We start from the raw sequence: 13,518 nt of genomic DNA, 5'->3' as shown, positions 1-13,518 counted from the left end.
TGAATTCTCTTCTGATTTGTATCTGTTGTTTTATGGTGCTAAAGTGCAGTTGGTTTGATTATAAAAGTGGTACATAATAGAGCCCCACTGGCATTTTTGGGAACTCTGCTCTGTGTACGTAGACTTTACTCATGTACTTAGACTAATCTTGCTTTGTCAATGTAAGTATGTTATTCTTCAAAGCACCAAGTTGGGTACCTGTTGTGGGCAGTGTTAATATAGAGGCAGTAATTAAAGAAATGAATGAATGTACAAGAATTTATCATAAACACATTCATATAGGAACATGTTTCACATTGGTAGAGTTTGAGATATTGAACCTAATCTTTCTTTGAAAATGTAATGCTTAATATTCTGCTTCCTCATTACAATTAAAGTTATAAGGATGATGTGTGGCATCACTTTTTAGCTCATGGGTACAAATATGGTAATTTGGGGATGTGGTTAAAATACTAAAAATTATTCAATAGAATAATATTTGTAAATATTTGTTCTGATCTGTCATCATCTATTCACCAGGGAGAATGATTCTTTTTTTCTTAACAATTGTGTTTAATTCTTAATGAGAGATTTCTTAATCACTTTAGACCCTTTGTAAGAAAGATCATTTATAAAATTCCTGCCAAATACTAAAACATTCTGAATGTGCCATTCCTAATACATGCTTTAAAATTCAGTACTTGATTTATATAAACTAGACATTGGATGCATAATTTAAATTTGAATAAACCTTCCTCAGCTCTCAATATGTAAAATAAGAAGAAAATAGCCCTAACTTCGCAGGGTTCTTTGTGAGGACCACATGGAGATATCTACAGCATAAACAAAAAGAAAGGCTAGTTTTTAGTTATTTTTATTCATTTTGAACCATACCAGATATCTGATCTGATGCTCTTCTATAGTTGGTAGGCTATTCCTTAACGAACCCGAGAAATAAAGATTTTGTTTTTGGCAGTGTATGCTTTCATGTTACACATACTTGTGTAACAGTATGAGATCTTATTAATTTATTTATCCATCTAATTAGGAATGCTTGCCCCTTTTCTCAAGTGAAAATTGTTTTCTTTTAGGAGCAATAGAACCTTCCTTAAAGGCCAGTTTAAGTGGTAATAATGATGAGTTAGTATTTTTAAACATTGTCAGTTTTAAATTACACATATGTAATATTTGCAAAATTAATTTTCATACTGGGATTTATTATGAACCAATAGTTTTGTTAGCATTTTAAACCACTCAAATATATGTGTGTATACACCCCCACATAGATGTACCTGTATGTATGCATACACGTATACATATGTGAGTACATATGCACGTGCAATATTTCAAGTTTATATCTAAGTCTCAGAACTTTTTTTCCTTTTCTTTTTCTACCTATAGTATTTGGAAACCATGTTCACGCTACTTTTTCAGCTACTTCAGCAAGTCACAGAATGTGACACAAAGATGCATGTTTTACACGTCCTATCTTGTGTGATTGAAAGAGTTAACATGCAGGTAATTGTTATAGTATACAGTTTAACGGTGTTGTGGAATGGAGAAGAGACAGATTTAGATGCTCTGAAAAACACTGTCATTCCAACATCTTTTAAAGTCAAACCTTATTTATGTAGGCTCTCTTAATTTGGAAATTAGATAGTTGACTTTTATATATTTATTACTGTGTAAAACATATTTAATTCAGAAAATAATACCCAGTACTTGTGTTGAATGTTAGCATTTTATGGCTACTAAATGAATATAAAGTGGGATGCCCTTAGCATTTTTAACCTTGTGTTACACATGTTTGTATAAATGCTATATCTTTCCCCTAGGATTCTAGGTTCTTAGGCACAATAGGAGTTGTCCCAGTTTTTAACATTGTGTGTGTGTGTGTGTGTGTGCGCGTGTGTGTGTGTGTATTTTCCTTAATGGCTCTTTTAATATATAATATGGCTAAAATTTTTCCCATTAAAATTATTTAACAAGAAAAAATAGTTTTTCTTTAATTTGGAATGTATTCCACTTATGAAGCTTCATTTATGAGGGCAAAAAAAATGTAATAGTTGATATAGTTTGCTGATTTGGGTTTAATAGCTTTTATTACCTCATCAGACAAAGTTGAAGATTCTTTTCAACTGTTTTAGATGTTTGCAGCAATACCTTTAGTCCTATATAATCTATAAGAGTAACTTTATTCTTGCAGGTAAGCTCTTTTAGAGCAGATATCTGTAATGTGATAGGAATTGATAATAACTAAAGTGATAGCAATTTATATGTCTTAGTCTTTATTTAAAAAATTGGCCCCTTTTACTATCCATCTGCTTTTTTTTTTTAAATACAGATACGCCCCTATGTAGGATGTTTGGTTCAGTATTTGCCCCTACTTTGGAAACAGAGTGAAGAACATAATATGCTCAGATGTGCCATTTTGACTACTCTTATTCATCTTGTTCAGGTAAATGACTCATACATCTGTTTTCTCTTTTTTTGAGAGAATTTCATGTTATTTGTGATGCTTGAAAAATAATTTGACATCTTAGTTTTATTAGTTGATGCTTTTGAAACATGTGGCTTTTCCAAGATAACTTAAATTCACATATTCATTTTACACAATTTTTATGGGACTCTTGGGAAGCTTTTGCTCCTTTCACTTAACCATTTTGCTGTTGCAGTTTCACAGGACTTATACATTCACTTCATCAGATGCTTCTGACTTTAGGCATGAAGTCACCAAGTAATAGGAAACCATGGCCCCAGGAATTGAATTTCATTGTTTTGCACTTTTTTTCAGATTCATCACAGTAACTTTCTATTCAAGCTCATTTTTTCCCTTCTCCTATCCAATATATAATTATGACTTTTCTACTTATAGTTAAACATTTTAGCTTACCACACTAACTGATTGTTTCTGGGGGAAGGAGGAGACAAGATAACTGAGATATCTATCACATCTGTGTGACTAAGAACCACTGTAGAAATTACCAGTTCAGAAGAGTAATTTTGAAGAATGTGGAAGGGAGGATGATGAATTTGGATTTAGAAATGTTGTGTTTGGGGTGATGTCTAATTGTGGAATTGTGGACTTGGAGCTTTGGAGAAATATCAGAGGTAGAAAAGTGTTTTTGTAATGGTAAGAGCTAAAACTGTGTAATAGATAATATTTATAATGAGGATCACTAAGTAAATGAAAAGACAATACATAGAAATAATATATATGTATGTGTATGTATACATCCATACCCACACACAGACACACACGAGAGATACATACACACAAAGAGACAGTGCTAGTGCACACTGTATTTAGTGACCAGGAGAAGAAAGGACTAAAAGGAGGCAAAAGTAATGTTTGTAGAGGTAGGAGAGCCAGAATCATATGAGGTGACATTATCAGGTTTTATTTCACCCTTGGTTGCTATTTATTAGGATAGGACAACTGTCTTTCTCTTTGAGCATCCCTCAGTACTTTCATCTGGTCTGAAGACCAGACAGGAGAGCAATCTTTTTCAAGGGTTCTAGCCTAAGTCTTGCTCTGTGGGAGGAGAGGAAACTTCTAAACATTGCCAAGGTTTATACATATTTAAAGATAGAATCTTAAGGTAAGTAATTGGTGTGTTCACAGAGGGAGAGCGGTAAGAATGACAAGAAAGAATATTGGTAATTAAGCTGGAGAAAATCCTTATCCTACTGTTAATTCTTTTGTTGTGTTTTTATACTTTTTATGCTTGTTGAATGAACAAATAAATCTTAATCTATACCTATAAACCTTTTGCTGTAGATGGTACAAATATTATCCCCATGAAACTGAGGGTCATAAAGATTTATGTTGTTTGCTTATGGTTACACAGCTGGAATGTGTCAGAACATTGGGATCCCAATGTGAGCCTAAGGAAATGAGGAAGTTGAACTAGATTACCTCTGGTCCCTTCTCCCTCACATATCCCTGTCCCATCTTGGTGAGAACTGCTTCTCAAAAAAAAAAAAATAAAGCAGACCTTTTTATAACATTTCAGTATTTTCAAAGCATTTCTTTTGATTTTATTATTGTAAAAATGAAGAGGTATTTTACAGATAAAGAAATTGAAATTGAGAGAAATGATGTTATTTACCTTGAGTCACATGCCTAGGAAATAGTGGAGGTGAGAGAGAAAGTGATGTTTTCTTACTACAAGTCCATTCTCTTTCCATTTACCATAGTGCCAGCAGTTCTATTCTTTTACTTACAGAGGATGAGCAAAAAGAGGGAATTATTATAGCCATTCCTGACTTCTATTTATTAAATCCTTCTCTATTGTTATCTTCTGAGTAATCAAAAAAGTTTTTTCAGCAAACTGAAATTGTTTCTCACTGTAGACCTTTCCTTTTTTCTTCTATTGACCTGTCTTCATTAAAAATTTTACAGTAAATAGGCCCACAGCTACCCTACTTATTAAGCTTGAGATGAAAAACTGTTTCTAATGACACTTGCTTTTATAAAGGAGTTATATATCTCTGTTCTAGTCAGTAATCTTAATTTACCAGTATATAACTTTAATTTTTGACAATTTAGTTTTATTGTTTTCAAGTCTATATTCTCTCTCTACTAACTTCTTCCTCCCCTCTACAATGCCTCAAGATAGCAAGAAAAACATTGCCTGTTACACACATGTGAAGCAAAAAGTCCTATTTACCACATCTAAAAAAAAATTCTCAATCTGCCTCTTCCCTTTTATCCCCTCTCTGTGGGGAGCTATGTAGCTTATTTTATAATGATTCTTCTGGAATTGTGGTTTTCCTTATTTTGATCAGAGTTCAAAAGTCTTTCAAAGTTGTTTGTCTTTTTTATTCATTGTTCTCCTGTTTCTGCTTCATTTTGCATAAATTCACGTCTTCCAGGATTTCTCTGAAACTGATGTAGTAGTTGTATAAGTGATGGGATGGAGATAGATACAAGAGATGTGAAGGTGGAAATAATAAGATTTGGCAGCCCATTGGTTATATAGTGTGAGAGTAAAGAGATAATGAGACTGATACAGAAGTTTTGAACCTGAAAACATGGTAGTGTCCTTGACAGTAAAAGCGAAGTTTGGAAGGGGAGTAGATTTGCCAGAAAGATTGAGTTCTGTTTTAGACATGTTCACTTTGTTTTTCTGTCAGTCAAAGTCAGTCAACATTTATTAAGCACTTGTTGTATGCTGGGCATACAACTAAACTCTCATACTTATGGGATGTCCAGTAGATAATTGGTGGTACTGTCACATATGTAGATCTGGGAGTCTTATGGAGAGATGGTAATTAAACACATCAGACCTGATGAGTAGTATAGAGCAATAATACGTTGGGAGATGTAAATTTAGAAATCATCTGCATAGAGTTGATAGGTTGATCTCTGTCATCAGATGAGATCACCAAGGGAGAAAATGCAGACAAAGATGTAGCAAAAGGAGCCAGAAGCAAAGATGATGACCTGTCAGAGGAGATTTTGAGTGATTTGTCAGGCAGACTAATAGAGAATAGTACCAGATTTCAGGAGGAAGTGGAAAACGCTGTCATGGTATCAGATGGTTAAGGAGAACTGAGAAGGACCATTGCATTCTAAGGAGTTCTGATCTTAGAGGAGTTAACAATATGGGCATGATGTGGATTGCAGAGTTTTAAAATAAATGTGAAATGAGTTGATGATTTGTTTTGCTGAACTGTACTCTTTTGTTACAAAGGTGAGTTCCTTTGGGAGAGAGGGAGAGAATTTCGAATTGATAATGTAGTTTAGAGGAAAAGTTACCAAAATAACATTTAAAGAAAAGTTAAGGAGTGAGTATTGAATTGGTAGCAAGTAGTTTCATTTTAGAGCTTATTTGTAATGGGGATAAGAGATTGATACTGTCACTTGAAGGAGTGGCAAAATCAAGGGAATTTTTTTTTAAAAAAGGATGTACCTGAATAGGAGAATAGAATCTGGCAAATAGTAAAAGAATAAAGATGAGCAGGTGAGAAGTGGCATAATCCCATGGAGAAAATTCCAGAAAGACATGCAAGGGGTGGAAAGTGGAAGTAAAGTTGCCTTGTATTCTGAGACATGGAATAATTGAACACAGAGGATAGTTTTGAGGTATAGAGTATAGAAACTGTGACCATATAGGGGAAGTAATTAGTGGAGGGACAGCTTGTGCAAAGGCACCAAGATGAGATATTGGGTGTCGAGTATGACTAACAGTAAGACGGCTAGTTTTGTTGGATTTCAGTGCCTTTTTTTAATATTTTCGTTTCAATGGAGGGGTAATTTGAGCGGGTATGAAAAGACTGAATTCAACTAGACAGCATAAGCAAAATATTTTTTATTTGGTAATTAGGAGGTCATTTTTGATTTTTTAAGTGTGGGAGAGAGTTGTTTAACAGAATTACTTAATTTTAGAGTTTGCAGGGTTCTTATCCCCCATCTAGTCCTAATATGCCTAACAAGTAGTCATCTTATCTCTTCCTGAAAATTTTTGTGGAGAGTTTACCACCTCTTGAGGCAATCTATTATACTTTTGGATAAATTTAATTGTTTGGAAATTCTCTCTAATGTCAAGTTTTCATGTGCCTTTTTTGTAACTTCTGTACAGTGCTACTGATTCTTCTCTGTGATATCAAACAGAACAAGTGTAATTCTTCTACCAAATCAGAAACCTTCACATACTTGAAGACAATTGTCATGCCTCTCCCCTTGTCTTCTTTTCTCCAGGTTAAACATAACAAGCGTCATCAGTTGAGTCTCATTTGATTTGGATTCAAGACCCTTTCCCAGTCCTGGCTGTTGTCTATTGGATACTTGCTAGCTGATCAATATCTTTCATTAATTTTGGTGCTAAGAACTGAACACAGTCATTAGGTATGGTCTGATCCTGGTAGAGTACAGTGGGACCATTACCTCCTTGTTCCTGGAAACTATACCTGTGTAAATGCAGACCAAGGTTGTATTAGATTTTGGGCTGCCACAGCACACTGCAGAATAATATTGAGCTTGCTGTTTGCTCAAACCCCTAGAGCTTTTCCAGACAAACTTCTCTAGTCATTCTTCCTATATTTGTGGAGCTGAGTTTTTGAAACAAGTATAAAACTTGACATTTTTCCATATTGAATTACTGGATTAGACTTAACTGCTCTAGTTTGTCTTTTTGGATTGTGACTCTGCCATCCAATGTGTTAGATATCCCTTCCAACTTTATGTCGTTTGCACAGTTTTTAAGCACACAATCTATACCTTTATCCACGTTAAATCTTCCCTACATTTTGGTGCAGAGCTTTGAGTCTGACCATTCAGTTAATTTCCAGCTCCCTTTAGTTCTGTGGTATGATTTAGCTCTTATTTCTCCAACTTGTCCACAAGACTGTCATGAGATATTATCAAATGCTTTGCTAAATAAAATCTGAGAAATTATGTCTTTGGCATTCCTCTGATCTTGTAAACTATTTTGTATTTAACTGCTTTTGCCTATATGTGTGCACATATATGTTAATAAGCGCATATGTATGTATTTGTTCAGTCATGTTATATACTTTTATATGTGCTTGTCTTTCCTCTTAAAATGGAAGCTCATTGAGTGTAGAATTTTTTTTTTTTTGTATTTATATTCTTAGCACTTAAGCACAGTTCTTGGCACTAGTAGGTACTTAATTAATACTTACTGATTGATTACTAAGCCTGTCAGAAGAAGGAAATGATTATAAATGTAGCATGGCTGATTCTAGTTGAAGTCGTGCTGTCCTTTTCTAATTCTTTCTTTTCTGGGTGTTCCCTATTTAATGGTCTGTTCTAGAAATTTGCTAGGAATTGTAGTGGATTTTAATCTGCAGATGCTTTGCTTCTTCTTTTTTGAAAACTGACGTATTTGGCTTTCTCACAGTGAATAGAGTCCTGGACTTGGAATCAGGAAGACCTGTTTCAGATTTGCCATCAGGCACTTACTAGCTGTGTGACCCAAGGCAAGTCATCTCTGTCTGCCTTAGTCCTCAACTACAATTTGGAGATAACAATAGTGCCTATTCCCCAGGGTTGTTGTGAGCTTCAAGTGAGATAATAATCGTACAGCTCCCAGCACAGAGCATGGCACATACTAGGTATTGTTTACCTGTTTAGCTGTAGCAATCATAATTTTTGATGTTAAGAAGTGCTGCTCATGCTCTCTGTGATCGTTCTAAAATCACTGGTGGTAGCTTCACAGTCACACAAAGAACTTCTTTAAGTGCTCGAGCATGTAATTCATGTGTTTGTGATGACTTGGATTTCTCAGGAGCAGCTATTTGCTATCTTCCTGCCACCTTAAATGCCACCGTCCTCTTAACCATTTTTGTGCTCTCTTTTCATGTACTCCAAGGCAATGGGTAAAGAAAACAGGCTTTTCTACTGGTTCCTTTCTTGGGATTTTGCCTCCTGAGAACTCCAGTTGTTTCAGGTGCTAGTTTTCCTCTGTTCTTTGCATCATGGAATACAATGGTAGATACAGATAGGGCATTTTCTCTCTCCTCTATTACTCTTTTTGTTTGAAAGCCCTTTTGATTCGAATTGAAAGACTCCAGGCAAGCGCATCTTTACCATCCTTGGCTATATGAACTCCATCCCTGATCGAAATGTGCTTTTCTGTATTTTAAATTCCTGGTCTAGAAATGTAAATTCCATTTGCCAACACCATCTTTTTAGTTAGTTATTCTTATCTCAGATCAGATTTGCATCCTTTGTTTTCACTCAGCAAAAGGAAAATAAACAACCAGTGTTTCTGTGCTTCTTTACTTTCTTGTTCAACACTTTGTCATATTCCATATTACTTTCCAGTGTCCTTCTGGCAGAATCATTTGTGCTTATGTCAGAAGTCAGTAGTAATCATTCTTGTTAATAGCTTGTGGAAGATTCTCTATTGTGTCTTTTATGCCTGTCTCATGAAGGTGACAGGTCTTACTGTTATCAGACTGACAATAGCCCTTAGTAACTGAGAAGTTAGTTACCAATTACAGCTCCATTTTCCATCACTGGTATTGCTTGGATTTGCCTCCAAGGAAGATGTTGCCCCATTCTTCCCCTCCCCCCCCATCCCCTTGCCTTTCAGCTTCCCCCTTAGGTTATAAACCCTCTGAGGAGCAGAGACTTTCTTATTTGTACCCCTAGAGCTAAGCACAGAGTGTGGCCCATGTTGGGCACTTAGGAATGTTCATTTAATTGAATTACTATTCACCTAAAAGCTTACATGTCTCTTAATTTACTATCCTTGGAGGACAAACCACTGCTTCTTCTTCAGAGCTTCCCCCTTCTTGAGAAAGAGTCTCATGTTTCTTTTTTTTTTTTTAAGCTTGAAGTATCTGGTTGTATATTACTTGCCCATAACCTCACGGTGTGGCGTTCTTCTATTTCCTGAGAGAAGTCAAGTTTGTCTGCCACATCAAATTCCATCCCCTTTTCCTCTTTGAGGCCTCCCTCCCCCCATTAAGTTCCTCTTCCTTTTTTTTTTTTTTTTTTTTAAGAACCACTTCCTGGTAATAGAAATCTTGGATCTTGGAGAGCTGTTCCTCTGGTCCCCTCACCTCCTCTTCAGAGGGAGACCATCCTATATTTGGAACTGCATACCCCACATACCCAATTTGCTTGAAGACCTTATGTTTTTTAAACCTTAAGAGTAGCAAGCCAGTTGCTCAGTGAGGCCTATATGACTTCAATCACTTCTTCTCAACTTCCTTTCATTTGTCTAAACAACTTTATAGCCAGCCCTCCTTCTTTTTCCTTTTCTCACAAAATTTCATATTGGCTTGTACCAGTTTGTTTTACTTAACAAGTTGCTTTATTAATTTGTTTTGCTTGAATCCTTCTCTTTAGGTTTTCACTTTCTCTTCCTTCAGACTGAATCCTTGTGCTCTCTTTTGTTCCTCAGCCGTGGAAAATAGGACACAAAAGTAAAGATACCAGGAAGGACTGGGTTCCAAATTCCTATAGACTAATAGTTTGAATTATGGTACCTCTGCACAGTGGAATCAATGTGTCCAAATTCTCAACCAAGATTTGCCACGTATGGTCAGCCTGAAAATCATCCCTCATAGTGTAAAGATAGTCTGGGAGGGTGGGTGGGGAGGTAGGGTGGGAATTGAGTGGGGAAGACTATCTGGAAGAGAGAAACAGTGAAAACAAGTAAAATTAATCTTGTTTCTCCAATTTTTTTATTTTTTTCTGCTTTCCCTGCGGGCAGGGATATAGTAAGTGCTCTTTGTTGTTCTGATATTCCTGTACTTTTTCCTGGTCTTGCATATATGCTTGTATCCTTAATTACAAGTCCAAATATTCACGTTTATCTTGAACGTTATACTTTAGGCTCTTTATTTTTTTCTTTTTTGCATTAGTAACCTGAATGGTTTAGAATATTATAGACCGGCTTTGTGTCAGTTCAAAGACCCAGATTTGCTTTTAAAAGGAGAAGACACCCTATACAGTGGATCTTGCCATACCACTATTTAACATGGCTAGTTAGCCATCTTCAGCCCCAAATCTATCAAGATTTAATAACATCTGGATAGTCTTAGAGCCTGGAAGGGACCTTTGAAGCCATTGAGTGTAGCCCTCCACTGCCACCCCCAGTTTATAAAGGGTAAAACCACAGAGAAGTTAAGTGATTTGCCAAAGGTCACGCAGCTAGTACATGTCAACGGTAGATTTTGAATCCAGGGCCTCCTGACTTTAAGCCTGTTGCCCTCGTTATCATACCATGCTGCCTCTATTTCTCATTTCATTACTTGGATTAGATATCTCTCTATTCCAGTGAAATATCTGAAAAAGTCTCCAAATATATTTTTTTAAAGTGTCTTAATTAAATTGAGTTTTCTTAAAATGAGGCTTTTCTTTTTCTTTTGAATTTTAATGGTTCACATCTACACATGTGGCAAAAAGTATTTGATCTTGCACTGTTAAAATGGAAAATCACCTATTAATAAATGCCTGTTATTATTTCCTAGCACTATTGTCTTGTTAGTGTAACATCAAGGTTTTTCTATAAAACTATAATAGTTTACATTATGTAGCACTTTAAATTTTATTTAAAACCTCTAAGATAGAGAGTCCAACCATTTACGAGATGAGAAGCGCAGGCTTAGAGAAAGGAAGAGATCTCAAATACTTCATTTTTTTTCACCATATCAAATTCCAAGGATTTGTGGATTTCCTCTTCACAGTCCCTGTGGCATATTGCATGCTTATGATTCAGGATATAATCCTGAAAAGACGTCATGCTGGGCCCAACTTCTTGGAACACTCTAAGTTTAGCTCGGCAGCTTCTCAGACCACTGGCATGTGTCTGCCACCGAACCTCTCTTCAGCATGTGTTCAGCTTGGCCTATGACTTCTGAGGAGTGTTTTTACTCTGGGACTATATCATCTTGAGAATCTAGAATCGCTTTCATCCATGATGAAGGAAGGTTTGGTGTAACTCAGTATAGCAGAGTCAGAGAACCTGGATTCAAATCCTGCCTTGGCCGCTGAGTACATGGGCAAGGTATTTGCACTCTGTACACCTCAGTTTTCTCATTGTTAAATAGAGGCATTTAGCATGACTTAATAGCATTTAAGACTGTCCCTGGTTCTAAATTTATGACCTCATGATGTTAAGAAGTAAGAAAATAGATTGCTCTTTCTTGTGATTGGCTCTGCAGGTAACATCAAATTATTAAACTAATTGGAAAGCTATAACTTTCTTGAAATTGAATTTCCAGTTAGATTAGATTTCTATCTTACTTTAATTACATATAGAAAGAGTAGTGAAATATACCATATTATTAAATCATGAACAAACAGTTGTTATCTTAACATAATTTTACATGGTTGGGAAAGTGAGACTGACAAATATTAGAATAAATCCCAACAGATAAAAATATTCTGAATTGTATATATTAATTCTCTTTTCAGTTGAGTTTTGTTTTTTGTAAACTTTGAGATTCTCTTCTCAGGAATATACTTTATATCTCTAACTTTTAATGCTGTGAAAGTCTGATATGCTTTTATAATTCATCAGTTATTAGGAATCTAATAGTATTGACAATAAAACTAATCATTGTTAGATACTTGTTAATACAGGAGCCTGAATAATCTCCATTGTTATTGACAGGACTTGACTTTTAAAATTCATTTTTAATTTACAATTTTTTGAGTTCAAATATGATAAAAAATACACTTGCAAATTTGATATGCGATTTTTTCTTTCAATAAGCTAAGTTAGTATGTATGATCATTGTGATGTTCTTAGTTTTTATAGAAGTACACTTTTCAAATGATAGCTTATTTTGTCTTTTAAAAACTATTTCTTTTTTATAAAGATCTTATTTAAATATTAATTTCATAAAATTTCACCTGTGCTTTATAGTTTGAAGAATCTTTGTTCATTTATGCCACCACAATATCTTTTGAGTTTTGGAGTAAAGCTGTATTTTAGACAGATTCCTGAATAAGATCTCTGTGCCCTCCAGTGTGTTCCACTTGGGCATATTCTATAATTCTGTAATTGTGTACCTATCCTTGAACAAATTCTTTTAATTGATGGATAACCAACATGCCCTCCTCTGTCTTCATTCAGAGAGGCACTTAGCTTTTTACTTCAACTAACCAAGTTCCACCTTAACTGGGTAGTTGTGTTGTTTTGCAGTGGACAAAAATTTCTTCATCTGAGAAATGATGTCAACCTTTTATTTGTAAACAAATTTTTTTCTTTTATCTGTAATGGGAGTTAGTTTTCTCTCCTTTCAAGACTTTGAAAATTTTAGTTTTTACTTGAATGAGCCTTTTTAAATTTTGAATAGGAAAATTTATTCAATAATTTTTATTCTTTTAATGAAGTTTTTAACAGTTCCATTATTCTTTAACTTATTTTGCTAACTCTGAGGTGTGACCCAAATGAGCAGGTACTTTAAAACTTTTTGGACAAATAATGCTTGACATGCTCTATAATGTAAATTAGGATATTTTTTCTTAATACTATTTTTACTGCAGTTTTATTCCATAAAAAATTGAGGTGATTTTCCGGGAAAATTTTGACATTGAACAACTTTTAAAATTCATTATGTTTACCAGTTACCATATCAATTTTTTAACATAAAAAGCATCCATTTTTCTGCATATTATAGTTTAATTTCCATTCCTTCACTTCAATCTTTTGTTAAAGAAATTATGATAGAATAGAAAGTGAGAGTTTCAAACTTTACCCTTTTTTCTCTTGGTTTTCTTTGTAAATTACAAGATTATAAATCATTATGCATAGTTGACTCATTCGGTTCAATTAGGCAAACAGAATTTTTAGTTGGATGGTTTCTTATTGTTGATAGGTGGCATGACATTGGTTAGTATGTAGTTTGGGGAATTAGGAGTATCTGAGTTTAAATCTCACACTGATTATTACTAGTCATGTGACTGGACAAATGACAAATTCTCTGAAACACAAGAACTAGTGGTTCTCTTCATCTTGAAGCTAGTTGCAGTCTTTACTTGTTAAAGGCATTCCATGTTGGCTCCTTTCCATTCTAGGCAATTTAAATCTTTTATTTAGAGGTGTAGGT

General features: G+C 34.8%; 1 protein-coding gene across 1 annotated transcript in view; it reads left to right on the top strand.

Annotated features, from left to right (window-relative positions):
- Nucleotides 1-13,518, top strand: part of IPO11 (importin 11) — a 209,617-nt gene that overhangs the window by 85,481 nt on the left and 110,618 nt on the right. The window contains exons 19-20 of the mRNA XM_072605543.1: nucleotides 1,381-1,497; nucleotides 2,324-2,437. Of these exons, the coding sequence (XP_072461644.1) occupies nucleotides 1,381-1,497; nucleotides 2,324-2,437 (231 nt within the window). The remainder of the gene's footprint in view (nucleotides 1-1,380; nucleotides 1,498-2,323; nucleotides 2,438-13,518) is intronic.

Source organism: Notamacropus eugenii, chromosome 4 (genome assembly GCF_028372415.1).
Source record: "Notamacropus eugenii isolate mMacEug1 chromosome 4, mMacEug1.pri_v2, whole genome shotgun sequence".
In the NCBI taxonomy this organism is placed as follows: Eukaryota; Metazoa; Chordata; class Mammalia; order Diprotodontia; family Macropodidae; genus Notamacropus; species Notamacropus eugenii.
Note: the sequence above shows the minus strand (reverse complement) of the source record. Positions and strands in the feature narration are given on the sequence as shown.